The 18,222-nt window shown below is 51.9% G+C and overlaps 1 protein-coding gene across 9 annotated transcripts in view; it reads left to right on the top strand.

Annotated features, from left to right (window-relative positions):
* The window catches only part of tyro3 (TYRO3 protein tyrosine kinase), a 118,733-nt gene that overhangs the window by 57,936 nt on the left and 42,575 nt on the right, over positions 1-18,222 (top strand). For all 9 annotated transcript variants that reach the window (XM_059953531.1, XM_059953488.1, XM_059953474.1 and 6 more), the window contains 2 exons: positions 504-646; positions 15,718-15,859. In XM_059953531.1, the coding sequence (XP_059809514.1) occupies positions 504-646; positions 15,718-15,859 (285 nt within the window). The remainder of the gene's footprint in view (positions 1-503; positions 647-15,717; positions 15,860-18,222) is intronic.

Below are 18,222 nucleotides of genomic sequence, written 5' to 3'. Positions count from 1 at the left end.
TGTCTCCCAAATCTGGGAATGGGATCCAGACAGTCAGTAAGTTAGGAACAGCCAGTGATGCAGCATATTTCTCAGCTATGTTCCCAGTGAGGTCGAAGATACCTTGTCTTTCTGCATAGTTTCAGCACCACAGAAAGTTGACTATGGGAAAGGCAAATAGTGTGCAGAAATAGTTAACACAAACTAATATTTTGTAATTTCACTCTGCAGGAGTGAGATTGCTGAGAAGGCAGGAGAATAGGGTTGAGAGGGGTAATAAATTAGCCATGATTAAATGGCAGCGAGAGAAAACCTGATGGGCCTATTCGTCTAATTCTGCTCCCATGTCTAATGGCCTTGTGGTCTTATAGTATCTGGTATCATTCGTGTGGCTTGTTCTGGCTGCTGCACTGTGGAGCTGAATTCACTAACATTACATTAGCTGCACCTTGTAGGAATGCTGTGACTGCTACTGGGATTTTCTGTGCTTGTATCTTTGTGACACGTGATGTGTTTTCACACAGCCCCGAGCGCCTCACCAGGGAATGTGACGTACTTCTACAATGGCTCATCGTTTGTGATTCAGTGGGATGAGATAGCAGCAGGCGATGTACATGGCGTTCTTCTTGGATATGTGGTGGAATGGAGCGGAAAGGAGGGAAAAAAGGTGGCTGCTTACAGAGACACTCTTTCATCGTAATATATGAAATGTATTGTGCCTGTATACTAATTCCTGTTGTTATTTGAATAATGTCTTACCACAGGGTGACGAACTTAGAAACCTGTAGCTTTCAGTAATCCTGTGAGAGATACTATTGAGAAACCATCTGTAGATCATAGGACCTCCCACCACACCCCCACCCCACATGCAGCCTCCTGTCTTTGAATCAGTGCTAAGCCCATCAGCAGTTATCTCCAGGAGCCGAATTCGAGTGTACCTGTCAGCTTTTTTATCCTCAACTTACCTGTTAACAGTTGGCCATCGTTACTGTCCTTTTCAAAGTCAGTTTTGCCTTTACATTAGTTCTCCATCTTTGGTTTTTGGAGGGTTCTTAACTAACATTCCTTTCTGAAAGCATACTGGGAAATCGCTCCCAAATAGCCCCACATCACACAGCTTTTCTGCTTATTCTGCCCTTTTGAATTCTCCGTACTATTTCCTTTGTCCAGTCATTGTCCACACCCAATCCTTCCTGAGATTCGCATGCCCAGGTACCAACCAGCTCCAAGCTTGTGCTGAACTTCCCTGATCAATACATCCAACTCTTCAGTTCTCCAACTTGCTAATTATTCCCGTAAATCTACTCATTAAATTCTCAATGCTTTAAGGAGATTCACATGAAATCCACTTTTTTGGAAACAACACACTCCTTGATTTACCGAGTAATCTAGTGAAAGTCTTGCAGTTGGACCTATTGCTTCCTGTCCCTGGTTTATTGGTTTCTTTTTGCAATATGTAGCAAGGTACTGGGTGGCGGGGTGGAGGTACGTCTTTACTACTATAGATGTAAGGCACTCCTTCCCTCCGCTAGCCTCAGTGTAGCATCTGCTTAGCACCCCCCCCCCCCCCCCTCCACCAACCTGATCAGGGTCACTGAATGAAAATTTGGAGCTGTTTAGCTTAGTCGTCCCCCCTCGGGTCACTGAAGCCGTGGGAGCAGGCGGTGGATGGTCATACGAGCAGCTGGTGCACATCACAAGTCCTGTTTATGTGACCACTGATGCCAGGCAGACCATCTCTGGACAGTCTTGATAATGGCTGGCGTCTCCTGTCTTTGTAAAGTCACTGCCCAGAAGAAGACAAAGGCAAAACACTATTGGAGAGAAATTTGCCAAGGACAGTCATGGTCAAGACCATAAGCACTCACATCAGATGACACGGCACATATTGAATGAATGAATGTATGCTAATATATAGTAAAAAAAATCTTCTAGTTTTCTTACAGAGAAAGGTTGAACAAGTTAGGTCTTTATTCTTTAGAGCATTGAAGGTTGAGGGGGGACCTGATAGAGGTATTTAAAATTATGAGGGGGGTAGATAGAGTTGGCGTGGATAGACTTTTTCCATTGAGAGTAGGGGAGATTCAAACAAGAGGACATGAGTTGAGAGTTAAGGGGCAAAAGTTTAGGGGTAACATGAGGGGGAACTTCTTTACTCAGAGAGTGGTAGCTGTGTGGAACGAGCTTCCAGTAGAAGTGGTACAGGCAGGTTCGGTATTGTCATTTAAAAAAAAATACTGGATAGGTATATGGACAGGAAAGGAATGGAGGGTTATGGGCTGAGTGCGGGTTGGTGGGACTAGGTGAGAGTAAGCGTTCGGCACAGACTAGAAGGGCCAAGATGGCCTGTTTCTGTGCTGTAATTGTTATATGGTTATTTGTGTGCCATTCAGGCAGATCATTAGTACATCCAGGTAGGTGAAAGGAAACAGAGTAGGCAAGGATTTGGCAGATGGAATTTAATGGTGGTAAATATGAGGTCATCCACTGGAAAGCAAATAGAAGGTCAGATTATTATTTAAATGGTGAATAGTTACAACATTCTGTTGTGCTTTGCGACTGGGAAGTGCCTGTGCATGAAATGCAAAATGTTGGTTTGCAGTTGCAACAGGTTGTCATGAAGGCAAGTAGAATGCTGGCCTTCATCGCTAAAGGGATTGAATTGACGTGCATGGAGCTTATGTGCAGGGTACTGGTGAGGCCGCATCTAGGCTATCGTGTGTAGTTCTAGTCTGCTTGCTCAAGAAAACATGTACTCGCAGAGGTGGTTCACCTGGTTGATTCTGGAGATGATGGGTTTAGTGTATGAGGAGAGATCGAGACGCCTGGGATTTCATTGGAATTTAGAAGAATAAGAGGGGATCTTGTGAAAGGAGAGGTAATATACATGCTGTGAAATGTTTTTTTTATACTGGTAGGTGAGATCAGAACCAGGGATCCTTCTCTGAAGAGTAGATTAGGAGGGAGATGAGGAGGAACTGCTTTTCCCAGAGAGTAATGTATCTGGAATTTTCTGCCCAACGAAACGGTATAGGCTATCTCACTAAATATATTTAAGACACAGACAGATTTTTTCATAGCTGGGAATTAAGCGTTCTGAGGAATAGTCAAGTAGATGGAGCTGGGTCCGCTGTCAGATCAGCCATGATCTTACTGGATGGTGGAGCGGGCTCGACAGGCCAGATGGCCGACTCCTGCTCCTATTCCTTACGTTCTAATGAGTGCACAATGCAGTGCAGCAGCTACAAAAAAGTGCAGAGCAGAGCCAGAAGGAAGATCAAAGAATCCTAAAAGAAAAGACAGAACACTGGAAGCACTCAGGCCCAGCAGCATCTGTCAAGGCAACAGGTCTATGTCAACATTTCACGTTGAGAACCTGCATCAGGACTCAACCCGTTGAGTTCCACCAGTGATCTGTCTTCGGTTTCAGCTCCCAGAATCTGCGGTCTCGTTAGTCATCAAAAAACCTTGGGCTTTTTGATGTTAAAGTGAGGTACCTGACAGATATGGAGAAATAAAGCACAGCATAAATGTCGCAAAATAAGATAAAACATCATGGATAATGGGCTAAATTAAGAAGCTGGCAACATGATTTGCAAATGACAGTAGAGGCTGCTTTTTCCTATTGATAAAGGGTCATGGTCAGCCAGCATATTGCATATTGTGCAGTCCCGCTGTCTATACATGAAGGATATAGGGGCATGCGCAGTGAAGATTCACCAGAAAGATTCCTGGGGTGAGGGAGTTTATCAGTACAAGGAGAGCTTATGTAAACTAGGGTTGTAAATACTTGAATTTAGAAGAAAGAGATGTGGATTTCATTGGTTACTATGCACTAGGGATAATCCAAGTTTCAGAGCTCAGGCTGCCGTTCCCGGACCCAGGGATCAGGCTGCCGTTCCTGGACCCAGGGTTCAGGCTGCCGTTCCCGGACCCAGGGTTCAGGCTGCCGTTGCAGGACCCAGGGTTCAGGCTGCCGTTCCCGGACCCAGGGTTCAGGCTGCCGTTGCAGGACCCAGGGTTCAGGCTGCCGTTGCAGGACCCAGGGTTCAGGCTGCCGTTCCCGGACCCAGGGTTCAGGCTGCCGTTCCCGGACCCAGGGTTCAGGCTGCCGTTGCAGGACCCAGGGTTCAGGCTGCTGTTGCAGGACCCAGGGTTCAGGCTGCCGTTGCAGGACCCAGGGTTCAGGCTGCCGTTCCCGGACCCAGGGTTCAGGCTGCCGTTCCCGGACCCAGGGTTCAGGCTGCCGTTGCAGGACCCAGGGTTCAGGCTGCCGTTGCAGGACCCAGGGTTCAGGCTGCCGTTGCAGGACCCAGGGTTCAGGCTGCCGTTCCCGGACCCAGGGTTCAGGCTGCCATTGCAGGACCCAGGGTTCAGGCTGCCGTTCCCGGACCCAGGGTTCAGGCTGCCGTTGCAGGACCCAGGGTTCAGGCTGCCGTTGCAGGACCCAGGGTTCAGGCTGCCGTTCCCGGACCCAGGGTTCAGGCTGCTGTTCCCAGACCCAGGGTTCAGGCTGCCATTGCAGGACCCAGGGTTCAGGCTGCTGTTGCAGGACCCAGGGTTCAGGCTGCCGTTGCAGGACCCAGGGTTCAGGCTGCTGTTGCAGGACCCAGGGTTCAGGCTGCCGTTCCCGGACCCAGGGTTCAGGCTGCCATTGCAGGACCCAGGGTTCAGGCTGCCGTTGCAGGACCCAGGGTTCAGGCTGCCGTTCCCGGACCCAGGGTTCAGGCTGCCATTGCAGGACCCAGGGTTCAGGCTGCCGTTCCCGGACCCAGGGTTCAGGCTGCCGTTCCCGGACCCAGGGTTCAGGCTGCCGTTCCCGGACCCAGGGTTCAGGCTGCCGTTCCCGGACCCAGGGTTCAGGCTGCCGTTCCAGGACCCAGGGTTCAGGCTGCCGTTCCCGGACCCAGGGTTCAGGCTGCCATTGCAGGACCCAGGGTTCAGGCTGCCGTTCCCGGACCCAGGGTTCAGGCTGCCGTTGCAGGACCCAGGGTTCAGGCTGCCGTTGCAGGACCCAGGGTTCAGGCTGCCGTTCCTGGACCCAGGGTTCAGGCTGCCGTTCCCAGACCCAGGGTTCAGGCTGCCGTTCCCGGACCCAGGGTTCAGGCTGCCGTTCCCGGACCCAGGGATCAGGCTGCCGTTCCCGGACCCAGGGTTCAGGCTGCCATTCCCGGACCCAGGGATCAGGCTGCCGTTGCAGGACCCAGGGTTCAGGCTGCCGTTCCCGGACCCAGGGTTCAGGCTGCCGTTGCAGGACACTGGGTTCAGGCTGCCGTTCCCGGACCCAGGGTTCAGGCTGCCGTTCCCGGACCCAGGGTTCAGGCTGCCGTTGCAGGACCCAGGGTTCAGGCTGCCGTTGCAGGACCCAGGGTTCAGGCTGCCGTTCCCGGACCCAGGGTTCAGGCTGCCATTGCAGGACCCAGGGTTCAGGCTGCCGTTCCCGGACCCAGGGTTCAGGCTGCCATTGCAGGACCCAGGGTTCAGGCTGCCGTTCCCGGACCCAGGGTTCAGGCGTTGCAGGACCCAGGGTTCAGGCTGCCGTTCCCGGACCCAGGGTTCAGGCTGCCATTCCTGGACCCAGGCTTTAGGCTGCCGTTCCCAGACCCAGGGTTCAGGCTGCCATTGCAGGACCCAGGGTTCAGGCTGCCGTTGCAGGACCCAGGGTTCAGGCTGCCGTTGCAGGACCCAGGGTTCAGGCTGCCGTTGCAGGACCCAGGGTTCAGGCTGCCGTTCCCGGACCCAGGGTTCAGGCTGCCATTGCAGGACCCAGGGATCAGGCTGCCGTTGCAGGACCCAGGGTTTAGGCTGCCGTTCCCGGACCCAGGGTTCAGGCTGCCGTTGCAGGACCCAGGGTTCAGGCTGCCGTTGCAGGACCCAGGGTTCAGGCTGCCGTTCCCGGACCCAGAGTTCAGGCTGCCGTTGCAGGACCCAGGGTTCAGGCTGCCGTTGCAGGACCCTGGGTTCAGGCTGCCGTTCCTGGACCCAGGGTTCAGGCTGCCGTTGCAGGACACTGGGTTCAGGCTGCAGTTGCAGGACCCAGGGTTCAGGCTGCCGTTGCAGGACCCTGGGTTCAGGCTGCCGTTGCAGGACCCTGGGTTCAGGCTGCCGTTGCAGGACCCAGGGTTCAGGCTGCCGTTCCCGGACCCAGGGTTCAGGCTGCCGTTCCCGGACCCAGGGTTCAGGCTGCCGTTGCAGGACCCTGGGTTCAGGCTGCCGTTGCAGGACCCTGGGTTCAGGCTGCCATTGCAGGACCCAGGGTTCAGGCTGCCGTTCCCGGACCCAGGGTTCAGGCTGCCGTTCCCAGACCCAGGGTTCAGGCTGCCGTTGCAGGACCCAGGGTTCAGGCTGCCGTTCCCGGACCCAGGGTTCAGGCTGCCGTTGCAGGACCCAGGGTTCAGGCTGCCGTTCCTGGACCCAGGCTTTAGGCTGCCGTTCCCGGACCCAGGGTTCAGGCTGCCATTGCAGGACCCAGGGTTCAGGCTGCCGTTCCTGGACCCAGGCTTTAGGCTGCCGTTCCCAGACCCAGGGTTCAGGCTGCCATTGCAGGACCCAGGGTTCAGGCTGCCGTTGCAGGACCCAGGGTTCAGGCGTTGCAAGACCCAGGGTTCAGGCTGCCGTTCCCGGACCCAGGGTTCAGGCTGCCATTGCAGGACCCAGGGTTCAGGCTGCCGTTGCAGGACCCAGGGTTCAGGCTGCTGTTCCCAGACCCAGGGTTCAGGCTGCCATTGCAGGACCCAGGGATCAGGCTGCCGTTCCCGGACCCAGGGTTCAGGCTGCCATTGCAGGACCCAGGGTTCAGGCTGCCGTTCCCGGACCCAGGGTTCAGGCTGCCGTTCCCGGACCCAGGGTTCAGGCTGCCGTTGCAGGACCCAGGGTTCAGGCTGCCGTTGCAGGACCCAGGGTTCAGGCTGCCGTTGCAGGACCCAGGGTTCAGGCTGCCATTGCAGGACCCAGGGTTCAGGCTGCCATTCCTGGACCCAGGGATCAGGCTGCCGTTCCTGGACCCAGGGTTCAGGCTGCCGTTCCCGGACCCAGGGTTCAGGCTGCCGTTGCAGGACCCAGGGTTCAGGCTGCCGTTGCAGGACCCAGGGTTCAGGCTGCCGTTCCTGGACCCAGGGTTCAGGCTGCCGTTCCCGGACCCAGGGTTCAGGCTGCCGTTCCCGGACCCAGGGTTCAGGCTGCCGTTGCAGGACCCAGGGTTCAGGCTGCCGTTGCAGGACCCAGGGTTCAGGCTGCCGTTCCTGGACCCAGGGTTCAGGCTGCCGTTCCCGGACCCAGGGTTCAGGCTGCCGTTCCCGGACCCAGGGTTCAGGCTGCCGTTCCCGGACCCAGGGATCAGGCTGCCGTTCCCGGACCCAGGGTTCAGGCTGCCATTCCCGGACCCAGGGATCAGGCTGCCGTTGCAGGACCCAGGGTTCAGGCTGCCGTTCCCGGACCCAGGGTTCAGGCTGCCGTTGCAGGACACTGGGTTCAGGCTGCCGTTCCCGGACCCAGGGTTCAGGCTGCCGTTCCCGGACCCAGGGTTCAGGCTGCCGTTGCAGGACCCAGGGTTCAGGCTGCCGTTGCAGGACCCAGGGTTCAGGCTGCCGTTCCCGGACCCAGGGTTCAGGCTGCCATTGCAGGACCCAGGGTTCAGGCTGCCGTTCCCGGACCCAGGGTTCAGGCTGCCATTGCAGGACCCAGGGTTCAGGCTGCCGTTCCCGGACCCAGGGTTCAGGCGTTGCAGGACCCAGGGTTCAGGCTGCCGTTCCCGGACCCAGGGTTCAGGCTGCCATTCCTGGACCCAGGCTTTAGGCTGCCGTTCCCAGACCCAGGGTTCAGGCTGCCATTGCAGGACCCAGGGTTCAGGCTGCCGTTGCAGGACCCAGGGTTCAGGCTGCCGTTGCAGGACCCAGGGTTCAGGCTGCCGTTCCCGGACCCAGGGTTCAGGCTGCCATTGCAGGACCCAGGGATCAGGCTGCCGTTGCAGGACCCAGGGTTTAGGCTGCCGTTCCCGGACCCAGGGTTCAGGCTGCCGTTGCAGGACCCAGGGTTCAGGCTGCCGTTGCAGGACACTGGGTTCAGGCTGCAGTTGCAGGACCCAGGGTTCAGGCTGCCGTTGCAGGACCCTGGGTTCAGGCTGCCGTTGCAGGACCCAGGGTTCAGGCTGCCGTTGCAGGACCCTGGGTTCAGGCTGCCGTTGCAGGACCCAGGGTTCAGGCTGCCGTTCCCGGACCCAGGGTTCAGGCTGCCGTTCCCGGACCCAGGGTTCAGGCTGCCGTTGCAGGACCCTGGGTTCAGGCTGCCGTTGCAGGACCCTGGGTTCAGGCTGCCATTGCAGGACCCAGGGTTCAGGCTGCCGTTCCCGGACCCAGGGTTCAGGCTGCCGTTCCCAGACCCAGGGTTCAGGCTGCCGTTGCAGGACCCAGGGTTCAGGCTGCCGTTCCCGGACCCAGGGTTCAGGCTGCCGTTGCAGGACCCAGGGTTCAGGCTGCCGTTCCTGGACCCAGGCTTTAGGCTGCCGTTCCCGGACCCAGGGTTCAGGCTGCCATTGCAGGACCCAGGGTTCAGGCTGCCGTTCCTGGACCCAGGCTTTAGGCTGCCGTTCCCAGACCCAGGGTTCAGGCTGCCATTGCAGGACCCAGGGTTCAGGCTGCCGTTGCAGGACCCAGGGTTCAGGCGTTGCAAGACCCAGGGTTCAGGCTGCCGTTCGCGGACCCAGGGTTCAGGCTGCCATTGCAGGACCCAGGGTTCAGGCTGCCGTTGCAGGACCCAGGGTTCAGGCTGCTGTTCCCAGACCCAGGGTTCAGGCTGCCATTGCAGGACCCAGGGATCAGGCTGCCGTTCCCGGACCCAGGGTTCAGGCTGCCGTTGCAGGACCCAGGGTTCAGGCTGCCGTTCCCGGACCCAGGGTTCAGGCTGCCGTTCCCGGACCCAGGGTTCAGGCTGCCGTTGCAGGACCCAGGGTTCAGGCTGCCGTTGCAGGACCCAGGGTTCAGGCTGCCGTTGCAGGACCCAGGGTTCAGGCTGCCGTTGCAGGACCCAGGGTTCAGGCTGCCATTCCTGGACCCAGGGATCAGGCTGCCGTTCCTGGACCCAGGGTTCAGGCTGCCGTTCCCGGACCCAGGGTTCAGGCTGCCGTTCCCGGACCCAGGGTTCAGGCTGCCGTTGCAGGACCCAGGGTTCAGGCTGGCGTTCCCGGACCCAGGGTTCAGGCTGCCATTGCAGGACCCAGGGTTCAGGCTGCCATTGCAGGACCCAGGGATCAGGCTGCCGTTCCCGGACCCAGGGTTCAGGCTGCCGTTGCAGGACCCAGGGTTCAGGCTGCCGTTCCCGGACCCAGGGTTCAGGCTGCCGTTCCCGGACCCAGGGTTCAGGCTGCCGTTCCCGGACCCAGGGTTCAGGCTGCCGTTGCAGGACCCAGGGTTCAGGCTGCCGTTGCAGGACCCAGGGTTCAGGCTGCCGTTGCAGGACCCAGGGTTCAGGCTGCCATTCCTGGACCCAGGGATCAGGCTGCCGTTCCTGGACCCAGGGTTCAGGCTGCCGTTCCCGGACCCAGGGTTCAGGCTGCCGTTCCCGGACCCAGGGTTCAGGCTGCCGTTGCAGGACCCAGGGTTCAGGCTGGCGTTCCCGGACCCAGGGTTCAGGCTGCCATTGCAGGACCCAGGGTTCAGGCTGCCGTTGCAGGACCCAGGGTTCAGGCTGCCAGTGCAGGACCTGTCGTGGTTTCTCGTGCCCCACAAACGACCAGGAGACGCAGAAGATTCTTCAAGAATGGTTAAACTTTAATTTGCAAATCAAAGCTGAGCTAGTCGCTCTATTGCCCACCGATCCTTGGACATAGCATTTTTTAAAGCAATCTCCTGGTTTAGTTGCATTAGCATATCCAATCGGTCTATAGTTGCGTGTCACAGGTACATCTGCCACTATCTTTTCTACCAGTTGACTTAATCCTGTTCTAATCTACATCTCTTAGCTACCTCTCATTAACACACCATTATAATCTACATCTCTTAGGTACCTCTCATTAACACACCATTGTCTTCTACATTCTTAAGATTTCATTTTGGATACATGCATAGCAAATAGCAAACTCAGACTACATAATCTACATCTCTTAGCTTCCTCTTATTAACACACCATTGCCTTCTACATTCAATTGGATGTATGCATAGCAAATAGCAAGTTCAAAGCTGACTGTATAGTTTTGGTTACACAGCAAATAATGCAACTTTTATACTCCAATAGACCCAGGGTTCAGGCTGCCGTTGCAGGACCCAGGGTTCAGGCTGCCGTTGCAGGACCCAGGGTTCAGGCTGCCGTTCCCGGACCCAGGGTTCAGGCTGCCATTCCTGGACCCAGGGATCAGGCTGCCGTTGCAGGACCCTGGGTTCAGGCTGCCATTGCAGGACCCAGGGTTCAGGCTGCCGTTCCTGGACCCAGGGTTCAGGCTGCCATTCCTGGACCCAGGGATCAGGCTGCCGTTCCTGGACCCAGGGATCAGGCTGCTGTTCCCGGACCCAGGGTTCAGGCTGCCGTTGCAGGACCCAGGGTTCAGGCCGCCGTTCCCGGACCCAGGGTTTAGGCTGACTCTTATGACACTGGGCACTGAGTTGCATGTGGAGTCGATGTGTCTTCAGGTTGGAGTGTCTAGAACTGAGGTTACAGTCTTGGAGTAAGGGAAAGAGCTATTCAGGATAGAGGTCAAAGGAAATTTCTTCAGTCGGAGGTGATGAATCTTTTGCATTTGCTGCCTTAGAGAGTGGTGGGGTGGAGATACGTCTCTACCAAAGGAGGTGTAAGGTGCTCCTTCCCTTGTAGCCTGCAGGTCAACTTGGGAAAGGTGTAACACCTGCTTAGCCCTTGATGAGAGACACGTGAAGCCATGGGAGCAGGTCGTGGATGGTCGTACGAGTAGCTGGTGCGTATCACAAGTCCTGGCTATGTGACCACTAACACCAGGGAGACAATCTCTGAAGAGTACTAATAATGGCTGGTGTTGCCTGTCTTGTAAAGACGCTGCCTAGAAGAACACAATGGCAAACTACTTTGTAGAAAAATTTGCCAATAATAATCATGGTCGTGAGACCATGATCATCCACGTAATACAACACAGCACATAATGATGATAATGACGATGATCTGATGGTGACGATAATGATGATGATGAAGGTGATGACAACAATGATGATGATGAAGATGACTCTAGAGGACTGTAAATACTCAGTTGCTGAGTATATTGAAAGATGGGGATTGAAGATTTTTTAGATACTACAAGAATCAAGATTTAAGGATTTGTGCAGGGAGGTGGTGCTGAAGTAAATAGTCCACATGAGCTTATTAAAAGTTGGATGAGGTGTGAGGAGCCAGATGACTTTCTCCTGCTTTTGTTTCTTTTGTCAAAGCTGTGTCTCCTACAGACCAATCAACGACTTATACAGAGAGGAGTCCCAGTCCGTTAACCATTTCAAAGTGTAGGCATGTAGTGTGAGGAAAGGTCATGCCTTAGATCTGCTCGGTGTGAGCAGATGAAAGCTTCTCTTCTATGCTGCTGAAGAAAGACCGTGCTTCTGTGTGGGGACTGTCTACCTAACATCGCCTGTAATGCGCCTTCCATCGCTACTCACTACACGTAGGGGGTAGGAGGGCATTTTGTCGTTGATGTCTCTCATCATTTGGACGTGGGATTTCCCTGTGGAAGGAGTGGGGCTGCATCGATGGGATGAATTACAGGAACTGCAACCATGATCTGGGAGAGATTTGAGAGGCTGGGACATTCATGCTCCATTCTGCATATATTCCAAGTACATTGTGAACGCTGCACAGTTTTAAAAGATGTTAATCAATGTCCTGTGTATTTGCTGGACATATAGCATTCGAACCAGAGGGAAATAAGGGCCAGAGAAGGCCAGCCCATTGAGCCTGCTCTGTCATTTAACATGATCATGGCTGGAAATCCAGAGTCAATAGCCTGTTCCAACTTCCTTACCACACCCTTTGCTCGCTCAAGGCCTCAGAAAAATACCTAAATCCTCCCTGATTACAGAGTCATCGAGCAATTCAGCATGGGAACAGGCCCTTTGGCCAGACGAGTACCTGGTGACTCACTTCTAAACTATTACCATTTGCCCGTGATTGGTCATATCCCTTTAACTCTTTCCTACCCACATACCTGTCCAACAGTTTTTCAAATGTTGTTACCACTTCCTCTCAACCACTTCCTCTGGCAGCTTATTCCATGTGCACACCACCCTCTGGGGAAAAGAGTTAACCCTCAGGTTCCTAATAAATTTTTCCCCTCTCACCTAAAAACCTAAGCCCTCCATCTTTTGATTCCCCAAACCTGGGAAAGAGATTGAACATATCATTCTTTCTATACCCTTCATGATTTTAAATCGCCCCTCATTCTAGACACTCCAATCAATAAAGTCCTGATTAGCTCAGTTCCTTAAGTCCTATCTGAAATCTCTTCTGCACTCTTTCCAGCTCAGTTGCATTTTTCCTATAACAGGATGATCAAAACTTGAATTGCTTTCTGTGGTAAAGATCTTCAGAGATTCAATGTTGTCTGGGAGAAGAAATTTGTTTCAATCTCAGATCTAAATGATAACCCTGCAATCCCTGGTCTTGAACGTCCCAACCATTGGAAGCCTCTAGGCTGTCCGGTCCTGTTGGAATTTAGAGGGTTCCTATGAGATACCTTCTCACTCTTATAAATTTTAGTGCATTCATTCAATTTTTTATGTGCTCCATTGTATGATGTAGGCGATTGTGCTCCTATCCACGACCATGATTGTTCTTGGCAATTTTTTGTACAGAAATAAGACCATAAGATATAGGAGCAGATTCAGCCCATTTGGCCCATCAAGTCTGCTCTGCCACTTCATCATGGCTGATCCATTCTTCCTCTCAGCCCCAATCTCTTGTTCACCCACCCCCATCTCCCTTCACTGTCTTGACCAACCTCTTCCTTAAATATACGTGAAGACTTGGCCTCCACAGCCACTTGTGGCAATGAATTCCACAGATCCACCACTTTCTGGCCAAAGAAAATCCTCCTCAACTCCACTCTAAAAGAACCCTCCCCCCTCTATTCTGAGGCTGTGTTCTCTGGTCTTAGACTCTCCCACCATAGAAACATCCTCCCCACATCCACTCTATCAAGGCCTTTCATCATTTGCCAGGTTTCAATTAGGTCACTTCTCATTCTTAATTCTAGTGAATACAGGCCTAGAGCCATCAACACTCTTCATATGATAAGCCATTCAATCCTAGAATAGTTTTTGTGAACCTCCTTTGAACCCTCTCCAGTTTCTAAAATAAGGGACCCATAACTACTCACAATACTCCATATGAGGCCTCCCCAGTGCTTTATAAAGTCTCAACATTACATCCTTGCTTTTATATTCCAGTCTTTTTGAACTGAATGCTAACATTGCATTTGCTTTCCTCACCACAGACTCAACCTGCAAATTAACCTTTAGGGAATCCTGCACAAGGACTCCCAAGACCCTTTAGACCTCAAAAGTTTTTTTGTATTTTCTCTCCATTTAGACCCTTTCATTTCTTCTACCAAAGTGCATGACCAAACACTTCCTGACACTGTATTCCATCAGCCATTTCTTTGCCCATTCTCTAATCTGTTTATGTCCTTCTGTAGCCTCTGTATTTCCTCAACACTACCTGCCCCTCCACCTACCTTCGTATCGTCTGCAAACTTTGCAATAGAGCCATCAGTTCCATCACCCAAAGCATTAACATATAATGTAAACAGAATCAGTGCCATCACAGACCCCTGTGGAATACTGCTCATCACTGGCAGCCAACCAGAAAGGGCTCCCTTTATTCCAACTCTTTTTGCCATTGCCTTCTTCTGGGCAGTGCCTTTACAAGCTCGGGTGACCCCAGCCATCATCAATACTCTTCGGAGATTGTCTGCCTGGCAACTTTGGTTGCATAACCAGGACTTGTGACGTGCCCCAGTTACTCATATCACCAGCTATTACCTGTGTCCTTGAATTCAAGTCACCCTGATCGGTGGGGGCTAAACAGGTGCTGAACCTTGCATAAGGGTGACCTGCAGGCTAGTGGAGGGAAGGAGCACCTTACACCTCCTTTGATAGAGATGTGTCTCCATCCTGACAAAGAGCCACCCACTTTTACACTAATTCCCTTCCGACCCATTTATTTACCCCATATTCTTAGCAGCTTTCACCAGATCTACCACTCCCCTACACATTACGGTCCATTTACAGTTCAGTTAACCTAATAAACCCACAATTACTAGGATGTGGGACGAAACTGAAGATGCACGCTGTCGCAGGACAAACGTGCAGTCTCCACACAGACATCATCCGAGGTCAGGATTGAACCTGGAGGCGTGTGGCAGTGGCTGTACTGACCATGCCACTGTCCCACCGAGGTCTTCAGGGTATTATGAAGATCTGACTTATGTGTTTGGAAGGTGGCCAGAATGGATTTGTCAGCTGCTGCTGGGTTGTAGGCATTCTTCTGCTGTGTGCAAATGGAGCATTTCAATAGTGGCAGAGGCCCTTCGGCCCAGCTCATCCATGCTGACCAGGATGGCTATCCGTTTACCTGCACTTGGCCCATATCCCTGCTTTTCCTTTCCATGTATTTGCCAAAACGTCTTTCAGATATTCTCATTGCATCTACCGCAGCTCATTCCATTTACTCACCACCCCCTGTGTGAAAACTTTACCCCCGATCCCCATTAAATCTCTCCCCCTCACCTTAAATCTTTGTCATCTGGTTTTAGACTCCACTACCCTGAAAAAAAGACTGGCTATCTGAGTTATCTCTGTCCCTCATGATTTTATAAACCTCGATAAAGTCATCCCTCAACTTCATATATTCCAGGAAAAAAAGCCTGACGCCATCTGGCATCTCCTTTTACCTCAAGCCTTGCATTTTCATGAATCTTCTATGCGCCCTTTACAGCTCTACCTAAGCATTACAAAACCAAGCCTTGGATCGTGTGACTGAACAGGAAACTGTCCCTTTTCTTCAATTTTAAATGAATGTGCAATCTGCACCATTTCCAAGTCAGTCCTCCAGGTCTCCCAGCAACCTCCCTTTCCATCCCATCCTTGTTTACTGTCCAATAAGTCTTTTTGCTTATTTCCTATGTAATTGCCATCCATTCTGATCTGGTTTGTATTTATGTAACTTGGCACCCAACAATAATTGGGATTAAAAGATCAAAATTCACAGTTAGTGTTCTAACTAAAACTGCAGCAGTTTTGAAGATGGTGATATAATCTCCTCCTGGTTTAGACTGTAAACCCATTTGGTGGTTAACTTCCTTCTGATGTGTGTTCAACAGAAATGCCATTTGCCTCTATCGCTCACTAACAGTTCTCTAATGCCAAGCCTGGATTAAACAGTTTGCCCATGGCAAGAGAACACAGAAAAGTGGTTGTATTGTTTGCAGCATCAATCAAGAATAAGAGACCCTTTGAGAACTCAAATGTGTTTGCAAGATTTTGTGAATCATACCAATAATAGTTTCCAGGGAGACTGTAAAATGCAATGAGCTGGCCAGTCATGTGAGGCACTGTGGTGAAGAGATGAGGTCTGTATGTGATAATTAAAGGCTGTGTCAGGGCACTCTGCTCCATGTGGAGGCTTTTCAGACTAGCATTTTCAAGGAGCCTTGTGAATCCACTGCTGTGGTTAGAAATGGTGTGTTTGCACCTTTTGCATTGGTATCATGAGGAGTTGTGCATTTCTTTGCAGGTGATCCCAGTGAACGCGGGAACCCAAGTTATCCTACGCCGCTTCGATCCATCTGAGAAGCATTCATTTCGGGTGTGTGCACAGACTGCAGGTGGCAGGGGCCCGTGGAGTGAACCAGCGCTCTTCCTAGGCCAGGAGCAAGGTAAAGAAAACTCCCCTCTCTTGTGTTTGGATAAGGTTGCTGGACTTTAATATCTTGGCATGTGCACAGAGAAGTTAGGACTGGTCACTAAAATGTTTATGTTGAACATCTCAACCCTCCTCCACATTTCTTGTGCAGCAAGGAAGGGTCTTACACATCTGTACGGGTTTGTTGAAGGAATATTCTGATTGGCCCCATCCCCTGTCAACTTGGTGGCATCTGCACAGCTGGAGTTGTACACTGTGGACCCAAGTCCAAGCCATTGGTGTAAATGAAGCAGGGCAGCTACCCTGGTATTCCCTGAGGAACTCCATCATAAACAATGGTGTTCATTCCAAAAATATGCCTTCATTGCTAGTACTTCCTGTAACTTAGTACATTATCAGCACAAGCTGCTATTTCCCCTTGCACTGCCTGACCTTTATTCTTGATGTTAAGCCTACCTTCTGGCACCTTTTTAATGTCGTTTGGACCTCATTAACTATATTTTCCACTTCAACATTACTTTAGCCAAAGCACTATTGTTAATTAGACGGACCTTATCAAATCCATGCTGGCTTTTTCTAATTTATCTGCATTGTCCAGGTGACTTCTTCCAAATTATACGTACCAGTCTAGAATCACTAGGTATATCTTTAAACCCTCTGTTTAGAATGACAGTGTAACTTTCGCAACTTTCCAGTTCTTAAACATCGCCCCAGATTGGGACATGGTGGGACCTAGAAAAAGGGTTAAGGCACTGATGGAGGTGAAAGTGGGGAATATATAGAATTTGGTACCACAGAGGGCTTGGAGGCCAAGATTAAAAAGGAAGCGGCTAAATCTCTAGTCAGAAAAGACATCAAGAGCTGGAGAGAGCAAATCTACAATGTTGGGACGGAGGGTGACTTCCCAATGGCTTGATGCTCCGATTGGATCTCCAACAGCCAATTCCTTCTCCCCACCCACCCTCCTAGGCCCAGCTTCAATTCCAAATGGGAAATGACACTACAGTTATATTGGAGGTGATTGAAGTTTGTGACTGTAATGGGGCAGTTGTGTAGCCACCTGGCAGACCACTGGCAATGGTGCATGACAATTTGTGAGCCATTGTGTTCATGCTGAAGGTTTGCTGACATCATTATTCTTATCACTACAGACCAGACCATTGGCAACATACAGCACAGGAACTGCCTCTTCAGTCCACAATATTGTACCAAACTAATGAACTGTCAAGCTAAGCCGTTTCCTTCTGCCTACACGATATCCATATCCCTTCATTCTCTGCACATTCATGTGCCTAACAGACTCTTAGTGCCATGTTTGCAATTACATCCACTTTCACCCCAGCTGTAAAAATCCTGCCCTGCACATAGACAATAGACAATAGGTGCAGAAGTAGACCATTCGGCCCCTCGAGTCTGCACCGCCATTCTGAGATCATGGCTGATCATTCACTATCAATACCCAGTCCCTGCCTTGTCCCCATATCCCTTGATTCCCCTATCCATCAGATATCTATCTAGCTCCTTCTTGAAAGCATCCAGAGAATTGGCCTCCACCGTCTTCCGAGGCAGTGCATTCCACACCTCCACTACTCTCTGGGAGAAGAAGCTCTTCCTCAACTCTGTTTTAAATAACTGACCTCTTATTCTCAATCCATGCCCTCTGGTACTGGACTCTCCCAACATCTGGAACATATTTCCTGCCTCAAACCTATCAAATCCTTTAATTATCTTAAACGTTTCAATCAGATCCCCTCTCAATCTCCTCAATTCCAGCGTGTACAAGCCCAATCTCTCCAATCTCTCTGCGTAAGACAGCCCTGCCATCCCAGGAATCAACCTAGTGAATCTACGCTGCACTTCCTCAATTGCCAGAATGTCCTTCCTTAAACCTGGAGACCAAAACTGTACACAATATTCCAGGTGTGGTCTCACCAGGGCCCTGTACAAATGCAAAAGAACATCCTTACTCTTGTACTCAGTTCCCCTTGTAACAAAGGCCAACATTCCATTTGCCCTCTTCACTGCCTGTTGCACTTGCTCATTCACCTTCATTGACTGATGAACTAGGACTCCTAGGTCTCTTTGCATTTCTCCCTTACCTAACTCGACACCGTTCAGACAATACTCTGCCCTCTTGTTCCTGCTTCCAAAGTGGATAACTTCACATTTATTCACATAGAATGACATCTGCCAAGTATCTGCCCACTCACCCAGCCTATCCAAGTCTCCCTGTATTCTCCTAACGTCCTCTTCTCATGTCACACTGCCACCCAGTTTAGTATCGTCAGCAAACTTGCTGATATAGTTTTCAATGCCCTCATCTAAATCGTTGACATAAATCGTAAAGAGCTGTGGTCCCAATACAGAGCCCTGTGG

The sequence above is a fragment of the Hypanus sabinus genome, chromosome 2, assembly GCF_030144855.1.
Source record: "Hypanus sabinus isolate sHypSab1 chromosome 2, sHypSab1.hap1, whole genome shotgun sequence".
Classification (NCBI taxonomy): domain Eukaryota; kingdom Metazoa; phylum Chordata; class Chondrichthyes; order Myliobatiformes; family Dasyatidae; genus Hypanus; species Hypanus sabinus.
The sequence above is the reverse complement of the archived record's forward strand: the minus strand, read 5'-3'. Positions and strand labels throughout refer to the sequence as shown.